The following is an 18111-nucleotide window of genomic DNA, read 5'->3' as shown; positions in this document are numbered from 1 at the left end:
GCAGGGGAGTGGGCAACGGGTATATTGGTACACACCTTTTATCCCAGCACGAGGGAGGCAGAGGCAGGCTGAAAAAGGACAGTCTGGCCTAGAGTGTGTCCCAGGACAGCCACGGCCTCAAGCCCTGTCTCAAATAAATAAATAGGAAAAAGATTTATTTTTACTTTTAGATTGTATATGCACCTGTTGTATAGCTGTGTGCAGTGTGGGTGAAAGTGTCACGGAGTCCAGGAGGGGGCATTTTATCACCTGCAACTACAGTTACAGTGGTTCTGACAGCCCAACATGAGAGCTGGGAGCCAAACTCTGGTCCTCTGCAAGAACAGAGTGTGCTCTCCCCCCCCCCCCCCCCCCGCTGGTGTGTGTCCAGTGTCCAGTGACTCCTCATCTCTCCTCCCCCGGCTGGTGTGTGTCCAGTGACTCCTCATCTCTCCTCCCCCCGCTGGTGTGTGTCCAGTGACTCCTCATCTGGCATAGTGCTGGCATTTCTGCACAAGATGGGATAGCCCTACCTAGCTGTTCAACACCACACCTTGAGAGAAAACTCCTGGATTAGTGTCCAAAAATGGGTGGGCACTCCAAGGCAGGGGCCTCCTGTCAAGCAGGCTGGTTGAAGAGATGGTTCCTTGCTCCCTGGAGTCTCCCAAGCCCACTGCTGTACAAATGACTTAAGTTCACAAGTCCTCTTCTCAACCAGAAGGGGAGGTGACACAGGCCAGTAAGCCTCCAAAAGGAAACCAAAGAATGACACTTAGAGCATTTTGAGTGACGTGTATTTGAGTTCTTCAGGAGGGGGCTTGCGGCACACATAGCCTGCCAGTATGACATGACTTGTAAGAAGTCCCAATTCCTCACAGAGAAGGCCTGGCAGCACATGCTTCAGCCCTCAGAACTGGAGGCAGGCCAGCTGAAGTCCCTGCCTTGGCTACAAGAGTCCAGGTGGCAAAGCCTTGGTTCAGAGCGTGGGGAAAGGCACGTTCTTTCACAATAGGAAAGGTCACAAGGGCAAGTGCCTTCCCTGCCACAGGCCACCGCACCACAGAGTGCTTGGGAAAACCAAGAACAGAGAAACAAGCCAGGCCACACATTGCAACCATCTCCTCTCCAGGAACTTAGGCTGGCTGCAGGGACACCGGTGCTGCACAGGCCACCTTGTTGCTAAAGAGGCGTGACAGGCTGCGCTTGGCTGCTGGCCTGCGTGGCGAAGGTGGCGCTGACTGGAGGCCACGTACATCCCAGAGGCGCAGAGCGCCATCATGAGATGCCGTGTAGAGCACCTGGCCGTGCACCTGTGGGCAGGCAGGACAGCTGTCGGCCATGAGCAGACCACCATCAGAGTCTCCTCCCTCTGGGCGGCCCCTTGCTTCCCTGGGGCAGTATGGAGCTGGGCGGGGGAATCCTACCTGGAGGCAGTTGATGACAAAGGTGTGGCCTCGGAACACCCTCTGCAGCACTCCTGACTGGGCATCAAAGGCCCGGGCGCAGGCGTCCCCACTGCCTGTGAACACTGTGGACACACAGCAGCAGTACACTGGACCCTTCCTGGCTGCCACCCTGCCACCTCCCCAGGAACAGCACAGGGTGAGAGGGTGGTGTGACATCCACCTGCCCCACAGAGACATCCTCAGGGTCAGGTGGGAAGCACCTGAAAGCCTGTCTCAAGCACCTCTCAGGGGCTGGTGCCCATCTTTATCCCCTATTGAGTTAGCCAGACTTCTCTGCCTCCATGTTTCTAGGACACTCATCACATGCTCCAGGCTCTGCCCTGTCCACCCATCACCTGTACCCAGGGCCAGCCAGAGCCCATCCACCCTCCTCAGGAAGGGATGTGGCTTGAAGCAGAGCCCAGACCCCATCTGATTTCCCTCCTTGGGTCTTCCTCTGTCATAACTTGGCTTGGTAGTGCTCTGGCATCAAGGACACCAGAGCCCCTGGAATCCTTGCTGAGACATGGCTGAGTGCCACCCACAGTTTCTGGTACAATGAGGGAGCCTGTGACTCCTTTTTAAATCAGTACTGGTGAGGCTGGCAATGAGGGGCCCCTGAAGTAGCCAACTGTGGGAGTTCAGTGGTTCAGTTACCATCTTACACTGACTTCCCCAGAAGCTACCCCCGAACAGGCCAACAGTTCACATGGCAAACAATGCAAGAAGTGTGGAGAAAACAGGGATGAAATCACGTGGGGCAGAGTGGCTCAGGTGGTGGCGGCAGGGTGGTAACTAGCTCCAGGCTAGGAGGTAAGGATACCGGGCCACACACCCTTCAATGCCCCTAGGAGAGCAATCCTACTTGCTTAGTTTTAACTGTCAACTTGACACAACCTAGAATCTGCACTGTCTCAGTGCAGGATTACCTAGGTCAGGGTAGCCTGGGGCATGTCCTGATTGTTCACTGAGGTTGGCAGACCCTGAATGTAGCTGGGCCATGAACTGCATGAACGAGGAAAGCGGGCTGAGCAAGGCAGCACGGATGCACTGGCTTCTCTCCGCCCTTGACTACCCATGTGGTGTAACCAGCTGACTCAAGCGTCTGCTGCTATGACCTCCCTGCAACCTGGAATTGTAGGACAAACCCTGTCCTCCCCCATGTCACTTTCTGCCCAAGTGTTTGTGATCGCAACAGGAGAAGCCCCAAGGCCACCTGTATTCGCCACTCTAGGCCTGGCTAAAGCTGGCACCTCTGGACTGCTCCCTGGTCTTTAGTATCTATTTCTTACACTTCCCTGCCTTTGTCTGCACATACTTGCCCTTTTCTTAAAGCTTGAGGGTGCACAGGGCCCCAGGGAGGAGTTTCTTTGCTGGGTTTCCTTGGTTTCTTCCTTGCCTCTCCCCAAACTCCGGCCCTGTGGGACTGTGGGGCATCTTGAGTAGGCAGGGTCCGGAGCAACGCTTATTCTGTAGCCTTGTTGGCAAAGACCAAGAACCAAGCTCTGTCATAGTGAGGGGGCCTATGCAGAGTGGCTTCAGGACAGCTGTGCCTGTTGCCACCAAAGGGAGGGGCACAGGAAGCACCTGACAGTATCTGAGGGCTAACCACTCTGTGGTCAGTTAAGAAGAGATTCCTGACCAGGGAGCAGAGACTTGGGCATGGGAGGAAGGAAAAACAAACTCGTGCACGTCAGGTACAGTTCTCGGGCACACTGGACTCAGCCACCCATCTTCACCCAGCATCGACCTGCACATGAGGTCAGGCTCACTTTCCACTGGGAAGATACTCACAGGCCCAGCCCTGGGGGAGCCTAAGATCTGCTTCTGTTGGGGGTTCATGAAACTAAATAGGAGGGGGCACCATCAGTGAAGCTGAGCAGAATGTGACGAAGGCCCAGATGTGTGACCATTTGGGACCTAGGAGACAAAGTGTGCTCCCTACCCAATGGACCATTCACCTGCGCACACCAATGAGTGGAAAGGTAGCTGGGCTTAGTGGCAGCAAACCATGCAGGCATGGGAGGCAGAGGAGAGGAACCAGGAGAGGGAGGCAGGGTGGGCAGACCGGAGCGGCGTGGGCAGTGTCGGGACAGATCACTTACAGGTGCCTGCATGGTACTTGAGGGCGCTCACGCTGTGTCTGTGTGCTGGGAACGTGCGCACCCTCTCCCCAGTGTCAGCCAGCCAGCACTTGACAGTCCTGTCTGCACTGCCTGTGTACAAGAGCCGGTCTGTGAGCTGTAGGAAAAGCAGGCGGGTCGTCAACTCATTGGCCTTGATGGCCAGGAAGCCCTCAAATCATTATTTACAAGGTGGGAAACATGGCCAGGACTCAATGAGGAAAGCAGGGAGACCCCAGAAAGCACTCACCACCCACTGCAGCCCCGGTCAGTGCTGGTTTGTCTTTCCCTTGGTGAATCTGGGCCCAGAAGGCAGAGCGTCCTCAGCCCTAGAAAGCCCTGCAGTCCCCAGACAGAACCCTACAGATGCCAAACAGAGCCCCCCAGACCCAGACACCCCAGGCCCCATATAGCCCTGCAGACCCCAGAGAGCCGCACAATCAGAGCTCTTCACTGGTCGGTCCTCCTCCACAGGCTCATTCGTGAAGCCTTGGTCCCCAGCTGATGGCACTCATGAGAGGCAGCAGAGCCTCTAGAGTCGGAGGGCATGGGAAGCCTTGTCACTAACTGGCAGGCTCAATGCCCAGACATAGACAGAAGCCCTCTGCCAACACACTGTCCTCACCCACAGCAGTGCCCCCAGTACTCCTGCTAAGTCATGCTCCAGGTGAGGGTCAGGTCACTTCCACACTCTGCCCCTGAGGGACCGAGAAGGCTGTTGTCACCAGCAGCATTTGTTAGGTGAGAGAACTGGTGCCTAAGACTATGAAGGCTGTCAGGGTATACAACCCCAAATACAGCAGCAGAGGCAGTGTGTTCAGACCCTCGTCACACTCCTAAAAACTGAAAAAGTCCTGCCTCTAGGGGAAGAAAAAGGTTCCTGTCACCAGAGACAGAAACTCAACTCAATTCAGGAAATAGACACAGGCCAGGCCTTGGGAGATTTTGTTGATGTTATTTTTGTGAGTGTATGTATGTGAGTTCATGTTCTCTCTCTCTCTCTCTCTCTCTCTCTCTCTCTCTCTCTCTCTCTCTCTCTGTGTGTGTGTGTGTGTGTGTGTGTGTGTGTATAGAGTGAGAGAGAGATCAATGGTCAACCTCTGCTGACCCTCAGGCATCCTGAGCTCATGAATTAGGTTAGGCTGGTTGGGCAGCAAGCATAGGGTTTGGCCAGTCCCCACCTCTCCAGAGCTGGGGTTCCAGGCATGTGTCCCCACACCCAGCGTTTCTACACGGTGCTGGTGTGAACTCAGCTCTTGGGCTTGTGCAGCAAATGCTCTGGTCATCTCCCAGCCCTATCTGTTCCAGACAGGATCTCACTGTGTAGCCCAAGCTGGCTTCAGATTCCTTCCTGGCTTCCACAGCACTAGGATTCCAGGTATTCTCAATCACACTTAGCTCAAGCAGGCTGCTAATTCCAGGTATTCTCAATCACACTTAGCTCAAGCAGGCTGCTAATTCCAGGTATTCTCAATCACACTTAGCTCAAGCAGGCTGCTAATGGTCCCTTTCTCTGTCGGGTCACTTCTGTGGCACTACCTCCCTTTGCATACATTTTCATGAATCTTCTTTAGCCAACTTTCCTGGCAAGGTCTGCACTGCTGAGATCTGAATCTCTCACAAAGGAGCTAGCTGGACACTTTCCCCAGTGCAGGAGTGTGGGGGTGGGCCAGCACACATGAGGCAGAGGCAGGTGGATCTCTGTGAGTTCAAAGCCAGCCTGGTCTACACAGAGTTCCAGGACACCCAGGAGTACACAGTGAGACCCTGTATCAAAATAAACAAATTAATTAGTAAGTCTGGGGTTGGGGATGCCTAATAAAAAGTGTTTAGTGAGTTGGGCGTGGTGGTGCACGCCTTAAATCCCAGCACTCAGGAGGCAGAGGCAGGTGGATCTGAGTTCAAGGCCAGCCTAGCCTAAGAATGAGTGCCAGGACAACCAGGACTACACAGAGAAACTCTGTCTCGAAAAACAAAAAAGAAAGGTGTTTAGACCATAAGAACTCTACCAACTCCACTTGTGAAAGAACTGATGGACTGATGCTATGATGGACTAAGGCTACCAAGGGCCTGACACTATGAATGGTTTGAAGCTGAGTCCCCCTCCTCCCGTCTGCCTACAATAGGACATGCAGTCTGGCAGCAGCTGGACAGGTCTCACCTCCAGACAGATGACAGAGCCCTGGTGCTCCCGGAAAACCCGCAGCTGCTCCCCACTCAGGATGTCCCAAGCACGGACCGTGGCATCAGTGCTGCCGGTGAAGGCTGTGTGGCTGGAAACATCCAGCACCAGGCACAGCACTGCACCTGTGTGGCCCCGAAGTGTCTGGTGGCAGCAGCCACTGGCCACCTGCCACACCTTGGCTGTGTCATCCGTGCTGCCAGTCACTAGAAGCCCGCCACCCATGGCTGCCTCCAAGCAGGGATCACTGGGCAGGTCCTTGGGGGCAGAGTAGGCTAGTGTGAGCACACAGTTGCGGTGGCCTCGGAACTCCTTGGACACTTGCCCTTTGTCCACAGTCCATGCACGTGCTGTCCGGTCATAGGAACTGCTGAAGAGCTGGTTATTTGCAACTAGGATCCTGTGGGTAAGAGGGGAAGGGGTTGAAGGAGTCCACCTGAAGGAGGCTAGCACAGGCTAGCCTGGCACTGAAGCTGACAGAGCTCCCAATCTCTGACTCACTTTCCAAGGTCTAGCTCAAAACGCCACACGTCCACCGTGTCTCCCCTCAGCCATTCTTCCTCATTCTCAGCTCTTTCCCTCTGTGACAAACCTGCAGGCCTGACCTTCACCCTGGCAGGGACTATGTCTCTGGCACATGGATTCAAATAACACTGTATCCAAGCCAGATACAAAAGAGTAGGACGGGACACAGGGCTTTCTGTTTAAAATAGGAAAACGCCATTCAGGAAGCTGAGGCAGAAGGATTGCCTTGAGTGCAAAGCCAACATGGGTTACATAATGAGTTTGAGACAAGCCCAGGCTATAGAGTGAGACCCTGACTCAAAAAGCAAAACAAATAAAAACAATGGAGAAAATCTAGGGCTACCTGAGACCATCTGGGCACCTCTGGAAAAGCCCAGATACATAAAGCAGGCTGGTAAGGCCGTTTCAGAGTGCCTGCCTTGAGGGCCCTTCTGCCATTCTGCTACCAGACTCTACTCAGGGAGGCACAGAGGCAAGCTGCAGTATGGAGTGGGCCTCTGCTGTCAACTCCGCCAGCAAGTCCCACGGGAGCAACACCACAGTTCCAGGGCACAGACCAGACTCTGGGCACATGACTGACCGGGCAGGGAAGTGACTACAGGGAACTCTGAGTATGAGGCATCGGAAGGGGCATTCATGCAGCAGGCTGGCTTGCCATGCCGGCAGGGTGGGGGTGGGAAGACTTACATGTGAGGGATAACTATTGACAGCCTGCTCTCACACTGCTAAATTCTACAGCTTCCCAGAAAAACACGTTTGTCTTCAGAGAACTTGGCACAGAGCTTCCAAGGGCCTGTTTACACATCCTTGTTAAGAAGTCTTGACTCGGGCCAGGAGGTTGTAGTGCACACCTTTAATCCCAGCACTCGGGAGACAGAGGCAGGTGGATCTCTGAGTTTGAGGCCAGCCTGGTCTACACAGTGAGTTCCCGATCTGTTGAGAGTCAAAAAACCCAGTTGACAAGAACCTATTGGAGCAGCCCTTAGGGGGTGCTCGTGAGGCACTAGGCTTCTCAATTGTTAATCTTGTCAACTTGATGATTTATGATTACCATGGAAACGACCTCTGGTACCTCTGCGACTTTCTAGATTAGGCTAACTGAAATGGTACACTCCATCCTAAGTAGGTGACACCATTCCTACTGGGCTGAATAAAAGGGGAAAGTGGCTGAGCACCAGCACATGCCCCTCTGCTCTCTGACTAAGGGTGTGGTGTGACCAGCTGCCTCCTGCTCCTGCCGCCATGCGTTCCCTGCCTTGACAGACTGGCTCCCTGTATTCCTTAAATTGCCTTTTCTGAAAGTGGGTGGGTGTCAAAGAAATGAGAAAATAAACTAATACAGGGTTATGTAGACCCTGGGCACAGCCCAGGAGCACAACATCCAATAGGGATCCTAGGCCACCAAAGGAGGGTATGCATGGAGCCCATTCTGTAGCCCAGGCTGGCCTTGAAGTCATGGAAATTCCACTACCTCAGTTTCCCCAGTTCTGGGACAACAGACAGCTGGCTACCATGCCCAGCCAATGGCAGACATCTTGCTGGGGAAAGGCCAGTTTGAACTGTGAGATCTGAGTTCTGCTTCTAGATCTACCATCTCCTGTAGATACCTTCAGACTGTCAGCCCACCTCTGCTGTGGCCTCTGAAGCCAGGGTTAGCTTGAGTAGCTAATCTGCCTACCTGGAGGCCCACACAGCACTCAGAGTCCCCTGGCTGCAGCATTTCCTCTCCTCGGTGTCCACACAGAAAGGCTCTTGGGTCTTTCCCTCCTATTAACGTGACTTCAAGGGTCCCTATGTTAGGCATCTACTTGGGACTTGGGAGCCCAGGGCAACTATCGTGTGTCTTAAAAATAACATCACGTTGATCTGGCCAGAAAATGAATTTCCACTGCTCAGATCCAACCTTAATTCAACAAGGGAAAAATTCAGATACTGAACAATGCTAGGAGACCTCCAGCAGCCACACAAAAGGAAGTTTAAAAATATCACAACTGCATCGCCCTCTTTCCCTGAGCCATTGGTGTCATGTAAGCAATCTCCTCTGGAATTTGCTCCCATCAGGGGTGCTGTGGTTCCCACACCTTCCCACACCCAGGCGGCAGTCAGGGTGTGTGGCTCCCGGAGAAGTACACACTAAAATCTGTGGATGATGCCTCTTTCCCGTGGCTCTTCTGCTCAAACCCCCTGCGACCACAAGCAGTTTGCTACACTGCTCAAGGTCAGTCCTACATTTCTGTCTTCTTGACCATGGACCAGGCTTGGCTGACCTGTTCACGATGGATGTGTGCCCTCGGTACACCTGCCGACACTGCCCGGTCCTAACATCCCACCTCCGGATGGTGCAGTCGGCACTGCAGGTGAAGGCAGCTTCATCCTCCAGCTGGCAGAAGGTTACATAGCTCTCATGACCTACAACGAGAGGAGATGGGAGCTGGCCGGGTTCCAGCTCTTGTTTTCCTATGTGTGTAAGCAGATAAATGAGAGAGCAGGACAGCACGAGCACCTGAAGCAAGTCTGGAAGAGACTAGCCCTCCCGTCTATCCTACAGATGGGGTCTTTTTTTTTTATTTCTAAAATGCATCACTTTATTTTCCCCCTTGAGATGGTCACACATTATAAACTCTGAGCATGTGACAATCACATGATTTCTTCAGTAAGTTCCCACGTAGATCCCGGCTCTCCTGGAGCTTGGAGTCCTGAGGTTTCAAATGTTGAAGCTTTCGACATAAGTTCCTTTGATGTTGAGGTTATTGAAAGCAAACTCATTGGATAGTTTCAGACTGGGGTCTTACTTTGTAGCCCAGGCTAGGCTTGAACTCACAATCCTGCCTCAGCCTCCAGGGTGCTCAGATCCCAGAAGTAAATCACCGTGTCCAGTGAGACTGGCTTTCTCTCTCTCTCTCTCTCTCTCTCTCTCTCTCTCTCTCTCTCTCTCTGTGTGTGTGTGTGTGTGTGTGTGTGTGCGTGTGTTTTGTGTGTGTGTGTGTGTGTGTGTGAGTGTGTGTGTGTGTGTGTGTGTGTGTGTGTGTGTGTGTGTGTGTGTGTGTGTGTGTGTGTGAGTGTGTGTGTGTGTGTGTGTGTGTGTGTGTGTGTGTGTGTGTATCAGTGTGAGTGCAAGTGGCCTGCCTGCCCTGCGGCTCTCTGCGAGTTCCCATGAGAGTCACTGACCCTGGCACCAGGTTGAGGAAGAGACCCAGTGATCATGCTGTCTCCAGCTTCCCCGGCACCAGTCACAGTACTTTGCAAAAAGCTGCCCTCAGCTTTCTTCACAGGCTCTGGGGTCTGAATTCAGGTCCTCATACTTGAGCAGCAAGCACTCTGACTCAATGAGCCATCTCCCCAGGGACCTGCTCCCTTATTATTTTGAGACTCTTTAGTGTAGCCCAGGCTGGCCTTGAACTCCTGATTCTCCTGAGTCTACCTCCCACCATTGGGATTAAAAGCGTGTGTCACCACCCCCAGATCTTTAATGTCATCTGAGAATTTCCCCTTCATGGCTGGAGTCAAACAAACAGGAATTTTAGCAACCTCTCAGGCAGGATCAAGCTGATTAACTTTTTTTTTTTTTTTTTTTTTTAGGTCTTGGGTTAAGCTTAGCTTGGAAGAGCTTGACTTCCTGGATTCTAAGAAACAGAACCGAAATAATAAAAGTTGTCAGTCTTCTGGGAGAGCACATGCCAGGCTGCTCTGAAAACAATGCAAGACTTAAGTAAACCCTTAAGAAACGGCAGGCTGTGTTTTCCCCAATACACAAGTTGATGAAGAGCTGAGGGCAAATCTGTTTGGCAAAACACAGCCCAGATTTTTGCCAGAGTTTATAAATATTTCTTAAAGTTGTCAACAAACTTCCCTTGAGACCAGTCTGCCTCACTCTCCCCAAAGCCTCTTAGGAGATGAGATACCCCAAGAAAGGCAGCCAAGGTGTGTCAGGCCTACCGGGTACTCGCATGGGCATGACTCCAGGCCCCCTAGTGACTTTGTATGGGTGTTACCTCCCATGCTCCCCTAATAACCCTGGGCAGGAGCCCATGGCCACCCATAGCCCACAGCAAGGACACCAGCATCGCCCAGCTCTGACATCCCATCTACACACCGGTCAAGTGCAGGAGAGAACCATAAGTTGAACAATGAAAAAGCACTTGAGAGCCACGTGTAGCTATTGAGCAGCCTGATTTTGTGGAACCGAGGACTGGGCTGCTGAAGACCTGAGGTGTGGTGGGTGCTTTGTGGCATGTTAGGGAGAGAGGGACTAAACACACAGACTGAAAAGAGGCAATAAACGAAAGAACCAGTTTCCTGATTGCAGGCCAGGCTGACCTAGAGGCCCCTGCCCTCTGCAGCCAGGTACTGAGCCAAGTGAGGCTCCAACAGCACCCAGGACTCTACTAAAGGTAAGCCCCTCTCCAGACTCTATAGCTCACTCCCCATTCAGCAAACACACCCGTTTGGGTCATGCATGGGTCAGAGTCTGCCTGCAGAGGGCCTGGACTCTGCTACGCCTGTTCCCTTGTCCATCCCCCAAATCCCCACCCCACCTCAGTACACTGTAACTGGAGCCACCCAAAGACAGATGGGCCAGACCCAGGGCTGGTGGGGTCACCACAGAGGGTGGGCGGAGCTGTGTCTGCCAGCTCTGGGCCTATCACCTTCAGGGACCTTGGCTTTCAGCTGCTGGAATTGTGCAGAATAAGCAAAAAAAAGCTGAGCTTAAAGTAAATATTTTTGAAGGGATAAAGAATGCAGATAAGATGTAGTTATTGCATGCAGAAGAGCAGCTCTGGGGGCTCCTGCTGAGGCTGCGGTTCTTCTTGCCTCCCTGGGCACCGAGGCCGTGCCAAGATCTGCTGTTCCCTCTGCACATGGGAAAAGTGGCCCAGGACCCAGGGATGCAGGGGACCCCAACCACAACAAGCATGAAACAAGGCCTCTTCCCTTTCAGTGCCTCAGGGTCACACAATAAAGCAGCTGGCTACCCCAACTGCCACTTGGTGACAGAGGTGGCAGTATATAGTAACACCCTTACCCTGCCCTTGGAGAGCAAGCAGACATTGTGATTTGTGGAGACAGGTACACTTTGTCAGGTGGCCCCTGCTCCTCCCATTTCCAGTAGATTTCACAGTGGCAGACTTTGGGCCAAAATGTTTCCCTGCGCTCTGACACAGAGGGCTGCCTCAGGCTGGCTGTGGCCCTACAGTCAAGGTCTCCTTGCCCCAGAGAAACTTTCTCCACAGCTGTCTCCAGGCTGTTGTAACTGCATCTCCCCTGGGAGAAGTGATAACCCAGTGACTCTACTTTGTATTTATACTCTGCCCACTTGGTATTGATGCTTTCTTATGAATTACCTACGTTAAGGGAGCCAGGAGCCTGACTGGTACAGCCCTTCAGCAGATGACACCTGGCACTCAGAAATGCCACAATGGACATCGTCAAAACCACCAGGACTCATGGTCTACCTGCAGGCTGTCACTCAGAACTGAGAATCCCATCAGGGGTGCCTGGATTTCTGTGTGAGAATCTGGCCCATATGTTCCCAGCCACCCTCCATCAGCCACATAAGACATGGCCTACTCATTCAGCAGCGGCCCCACCATGGCCTCCTCACAGCCCCACTCACCACTCTGCCACCTTTCCCCTTAGCCTTCTGAACAGACAGCAGGGAGCCTATCACTCAACCAACAGTGGCCTCCAAAGTGCTGTCATTAAACAGATGACATCTTCATGGAATTCTTCTTGAACAAATATTGATTTGCCTATGTTAGCGGCCCTCTCAGTACTCCTCTATGCCCTGTTAGGGGCTGGACAGACAGCTCAACAGTTAAGAGCACTGGCTGCTCTTCTAAAGGACCTGGGTTCAATTCCCAGCACCCACATGGCTGCTCATAACGGTAACTTTAGTCCCAGGGGCTCTGACATGCTCTTGCGGCATTAGGCACACATGTAGTACATAGACATACATGCAGGCAAAACATTCACACACATAAGACAAAAAACTAAAAATAAAATTTAAATGCATGAGTTGTTAGTCACAAAAACAAAACCAAAAAAACAAACAAAATGAGTACCTCATCTCCTCATTCAGCCCCTTATCTATATACCTCTTTTTTCCCTGAGTCTCTCAAGGTCAACAGTTAACACTTTGCTTGGGCCCTGTCCCAGGAGAGTGCCCTCCTCTGGAGCTTGCAACTGTGAGAGGCTCACAGAGCATGCTGAGGTCAAAGAAGGGTTTGGAGCATCCACAGTGGGCTAGAACCTTAAGGCCAAGTCCCTCACTCAATCGGGAACCAAACGGCAGCACAGACATCCCAGGTCAGGATCCAGTGTTGTCAAAGACAAGGGTATTCCTCAGAGGGAAGAGAGGGGACTGGAGACCATTACCATTCCAGCAATCCTTTTCCCAAGATAAGTGCCAATCAAGCCTTTTTCACCAGAGTTCACTCACTGCACCTGAAAGCCACCCCTTCTAAATGTGTGTGTCCACAGCAGGGAAGCTGCGTGAGCACTCCAGGCCCACTGATACTGCTGTAACTCTTCTGAGAGCTCCGACAGAAACGACCTGCCCAGCAAGTCCCCCTTTCTTCCATCTCCATCCCAGTCCCAAATTTCCTAACATCTGTAAAATACTCAGAAAATCCCCCAGCCCTGAGAGCCTCTGCTGCTGAGAACTGAAAAAGAAGTTTAAACACACAACAAAGTCGTCAATCCCAACCATGCTGCCCAAGAAATCCAAGACAGTCCAAACAATAGGCTTGATTCCAAGGCCTTTGCAGGCCTAAGGGTGAACAAGGGTTCAAGCCTTCCCCAGGAGCAGAATGATGCCTGCACTTACAGTGCATAGGGATGAAGCCTGCCTCCAGACGGCCATACGGCCAGGGTACAACTTTCCTGCAGCAGATCCCTGAGAAGAAACAGTAGCCAAAGCCGTGGGCTGCTGTGGACCACTCTTGCAACCTTGGACAAGTCCTCCAGTTTACTCCCAGTTTGGGGATGCTGAGGCTACACTCACCTCCAGGCGGCATCCAGAAAACACAAGACATTCTGTATCAATAATTAAGTCTGCCTTTGTCCATTTCTGGTTCCTAAACTGGCATCGGTGGGGCTTACAGAGATGGCTCAGCAGCTAAGAGCACTAGCTGTTCTTCCAGAAGACTTGGGTTCAATTCCCAGCACCAACATGGTGGCTCACAATCATCTGTAATTCCAGTTCCAGAGTATTTGAAGCCATCTTCTGGCCTCCTTGGATACCAGGCATATTGTTGGTACACAGACATACATGTAGGCAAAATACCCACACACATAAAGTAAAACTTCAAAAAAAAAAAAAACTGGTGTTGATTCTAATTTATGAAATTTAACCACATAGTAAAGAATATAGACATATGTCTTAAAATATAAGGTGTGAAACAAGCACTCTTTACTAAGTAGGTATGGAGGGATATACCAATAATCCCAGCATCTAGAGGAGGGAATACTAAGATCACAAGTTCCAGGCCAGCCTGGTCTACACAGTTCCAGGCCAGCTGGGGCTAAACAAGGAGACACTGTCTCAGCCCGGGCACTGGCGGCACACATCTTTTTTTTTTTTTTTTTAAGATTTTATTTATTTATTATGTATACAACATTCTGCTTCCATGTATATCTGCACACCAGAAGAGGGCACCAGATCTCATTACTGATGGTTGTGAGCCACCATGTGGTTGCTGGGAATTGAACTCAGGACCTTTGGAAGAGCAGTTGATGCTCTTAACCTCTGAGCCATCTCTCCAGCTGTGGCACACACCTTTAATTCCAGCACTTAGGAGGAAGAGGCAGGGGGAATCTCTGTGAGTTCCAGGACAGTCAGGGCTACACAAAGAAATCCTGTCTTGAAAAACAAACAAACAAACAAAAAAGCCAACCTCCACCCAAAGGAGACACTGTCTGGAAAAGCTAATAAAAAGAGGGGGGCAGGCTATGAAGACAGTCCAGGGCTTGCATGAGGACTTGAGTTTGAGCCCCAGTACTCATGTGAAAAGCCAGGCATGGTGACAGGTGCTTGTAATCCTAGAGCTAGGGAGGTAGAGACCATAGATTCCTTAGAGTTAGCCCAGCTTACTTGGCAAGTTCCAGGCCAATGACAGACTAACCCACCCATCCTCACCCCTACCCAAAACAGACAGTCACCCAGGATCACCTAAAGTTAATCTCCATATCCAGGTACATACACTTGCACTCATGTGTGCCATACACAAAAGTGTGTGTGTGTGTGTGTGTGTGTGTGTGTGTGTGTGTGTGTGTGTGCGTGCGTGCGTGCGTGTGTGTGTGTGTGTGTGTGTGTGTGTGTGTGTGCATGTGTGTGTGTGTGTGTGTGTGTGTGTGTGTGTGTGTGTGTGTGTGTGTGTGTGTGTGTGTGTGTGTGTGTGGCATGTGTGTGTGTGTGTGTGAGTGTGTGTGTGTGTGAGAGAGTGAGTGTGTGTGTGTGTGTGTGTGTGTGTGTGTGTGTGTGTGATCAATCCTACTAATATCTCAGGAGGAAGTGTCTGGGGAGACCTTGTTTTCCCTGTGGGAAGGGGCTGCAAACAGAAAGATACCAAATAACCACATTGACTCATGCAATCTCAGTCATAATCAGGATCTTATAGTAGGAAAAAAATATCTTTGTCCCTTTTGTCCTGGCACAGTTTTGAATGCTAGAGTCTTAACCCTGGCAAGAACAGCCTTGGAGGGGAATAACAGTTTCTCCTTCAGTGAGGCGGCTCTCCACTGGGCCAGGTCAGGCATCCCTCACTGGAAAGTTGTGTTAGATTGTGTGACTGGCCACACAGCCAAGAGGGCCACTAAAGCAGGTGTGAAGGATGCTGGGTGCCAGTCAGAGCTGGGCTCAAGGATGGGCTCTGGAAACTTGGCAAGACTCCAGGGCTGCCTTGGGACAAGCCACTGGGCCAGAATCAGCCTGGGAAACCCAGACTCTCTGAGGAGAAGCCTCCCTGGCAAACAGGGGTCCCACTGGAGTCACGGGCATAAGCCCTCCTCAGGCTAGCTGTGTACTACAATCACCAAGAGCCTGGTGAAACAGCAATGGGAAACACCAGCCACACCAGGCATGGTGTAAGGACTCAATTCCAGATATTTGGGAGGTGGAGGCAGGAGGATCAGGAATTCAAAGTTACAAGGTGAGTGTGCTGGCTGGTTTTATGTCAGTTTAACACTAGCTGACGTCATCTGAGAGAAGGGAACCTCAGTTAAGAAAATGCCTCCAAAAGACCAGGGAAGCCTGTCGGGCTTCTTAGTGATTGATAGGGGAGGGCCCAGCCCATTGTGGGGGTGCATCCTTGGCCTGGTGGGCCTATGTCCTGTACAAAATCAGGCTGAACAAGCCATGGAGAGCAAGCCAAGACGCAGCACTCCTCCAGGGCCTCTGCCACAGCTCCTGCCTCCAGGTTCCTACCATGCTTGAGTTCCTGTCCTAAGTCCTTCAGTGATAAACAGTGCTGTAGAAATGTAAGCCTAATAACCCTTTCCTCCCCAGCTTGCTTCTCATTGTGTTCTTTCATCATCATAACAATAACCCCAACTAAGACAATGAGTTAGAAACCTGAGGGTGACATGAGACACTCCCTGCCTTAAGAATCCAAAATCTCAGCCGTGGCACTCACCTTTAATCCCAGCACTCGGGAGGCAGAGGCAGGCGGGTCTCTTTGAGTTCAGAGCCAGCCTGGTCTACAGAGTGAGTTCCAGGACAGCCAGGGCTACACAGAGAACCCTGTTTTGAAAAAACCAAACCAAACAACAACAACAACAAAAACAAAACCAAACAAACAAATCACAAAGAAAAAAGAAAAAGAAACCAAAATCAAACAAAAAGCCAATTCCAAGGTTCTCTGGGGAATGCTTGGAGCCAGGCTCCATTGTGGGGCTGTCAGTGAGTGCTGGCTGTGTGGGGAGGAATGTGGACCGGCTTGTAGCCAATTCCCCATCTTCACACCAGCTCCCAAGTGCCTGTCAATCAATGTTCCTCCCTTTGGGGCCATGAACTAGCTACCTTATACTGTTTTCACTTAGCACTGATGGTGTTGGAATGAAGCAATTTTGAGGCTAACATTCTATCTTTCTGGAAGGGCTTGAGTCAGGCCACCCAGCATTTGCTGATCATGGTGGAAAAGCTGCAGATAAAGAGCCGTACCTTGTGCAAAAAGCTTGGCACGCCTCAAGTCTGCAGAGGCCAACAGCAGGCCTGAGGGACTCCATAGAGCAGCGTGGGGAGCACCCAGGACAAGGCTGCCCAGAATGTGAACAGAGTAGGAATCCATTGGTGAATGAATACCAATGAGACAGACACGTTATGCATTTCTGTGTATGATATTACTTGCTCCATTTCAAATATGCAAGATAGACGACCCCACTTTCCAGAAATTTGAATCAATCCTCCCCTTTCTTCTGGCCATACCTGAGACGAAACCAAAAAGAGCTGGGGGAGGGGGGTTGAGGGAGAAGTTCAAATCTAAAGGGTGCCCCTCAGCTCTGGACAAGTCCCTAACAAGGCGACACCGGTTCTGTGTCTGAGCTAGGGTCACGGTGTGAAGACAGCCCACAGCAGTGTGGATTCTCAGCAACTTCTATTGTTACAATGGCCCGCGAGTGGAAATGTCGGCCAAAAGTTACCAGGTCAAAGAGTACGGCAGGAAATATTCTTTAGGGTATGGGCACGACTTCTTTTTGTTGGCTAAAAATTGTTGTCATGATAAGGATTGCATGGGGCTGGTTGACAAAACGATCTTGCATTAGGGTGCTCGCCCCTTGGTCACCCACACCCAAGCGCCCTCGGACTGGTCATCGTGCTCCACCAAGAGCTCAAGGGTCGGGTGAGCTCCCGATAGAAAGGATCTAGAGCTCTGCTCTGCCAGAAGGGGACTGCAGGCCCGGAAGAGTAAGGTCCCCGGTGCGGGCCAGGTGAACAAGAGGCCGAAAGGGTCCCGAGCGCGCGCGCCCATCTATCTACCTTGCAGGAGCGCGCAGCACCGGCCGTCCGCGGTGCTCCAGAGGCGGGCCGTGCCGTCCTCGCTGCCCGTCAGCAGACGCTGCCCGTCGGGGCTCAGACTCAGCCAATTGATGCCCCCGCGGTGGTCCGCACACACCCTCAACGCCGACCCGCTGCTCCCCATCTCGGGCCGGGGCAAAGAGGCGCTGTAGCCGTCTAGAGAGCAGTGTTCCAGCGTCCGCTCGTGGTTCTGGCGGGGCCCGGGCGGACAGCGGCCATCGTGGGGGGTCCTGGCGCCCCCACTCTGCAGAGGCTCCTGGGGTGGCGGGGAGTAGGGACTCTCCACCGCTATCCTCCGCCCCCGCGGCTCCGATGCAGAGCCCAGGTGAGACCCCTCCTCCGAACCGTCTCGGGATGCGGGGGTCCACCTCTGCCTCGTGGTGCACCCCAGGGTCTGAAGCGGGCAGAAGAACCCGAGAAGCGAGGCGCGGAACAATACAGTGCAGCCTGGCTCCTCCTCAGAGACCACCCCTCAACCTGTCCCCTCCCACTTCTCCGGCCGCGCTCCAACCCCCACCCCAAGACGCCCTGGTCCTCCTTTGGGAACAGAACTGCGACGCTACTCCCGTCCCCGTTTGGGGACCGCTTCCACGTGCGAGCCTTCCAGCTGTCTACGCCGGATTCTGCCCTGCCACTGCAGCTGTCCCTATTCCCAGAGCCCAGGACGAGGAAGAGGTGCTCCGAAGAGTCTGAAGTCCTGGGGGGTCGTGGGGGGACCCCCGATGAAGGGCGGGAGCTGGGGAGCCCCAAGTCCGCCCTCCCTAGGAAAGGACTGGGCAGGGGAAGGCTGGATCCAGGATCTTGGGTGTGGGGGGCAAGCCCAGATGGGGGAGGTCAGGTTTG

At 52.5% G+C, this 18111-nt stretch overlaps 1 protein-coding gene across 1 annotated transcript; it reads right to left on the bottom strand.

Annotated features, from left to right (window-relative positions):
• Nucleotides 1–1085: 1085 nt before the first annotated feature.
• On the bottom strand, nucleotides 1086–17392 carry Wdr86 (WD repeat domain 86). Its single transcript, XM_027428424.2, has 6 exons — nucleotides 17230–17392; nucleotides 8522–8663; nucleotides 5709–6129; nucleotides 3530–3665; nucleotides 1404–1507; nucleotides 1086–1289 (listed from the first exon to the last, which is right to left on the bottom strand). The coding sequence occupies exons 1-6, from the start codon at nucleotides 17390–17392 to the stop codon at nucleotides 1113–1115; spliced, it is 1143 nt and encodes a 380-aa protein (XP_027284225.1). The 3' UTR covers nucleotides 1086–1112.
• Between the last annotated feature and the right edge of the window lie 719 nt (nucleotides 17393–18111).

This window comes from Cricetulus griseus, chromosome 8, assembly GCF_003668045.3.
Source record: "Cricetulus griseus strain 17A/GY chromosome 8, alternate assembly CriGri-PICRH-1.0, whole genome shotgun sequence".
Taxonomy (NCBI): domain Eukaryota; kingdom Metazoa; phylum Chordata; class Mammalia; order Rodentia; family Cricetidae; genus Cricetulus; species Cricetulus griseus.
Note: the sequence above shows the minus strand (reverse complement) of the source record. Positions and strands in the feature narration are given on the sequence as shown.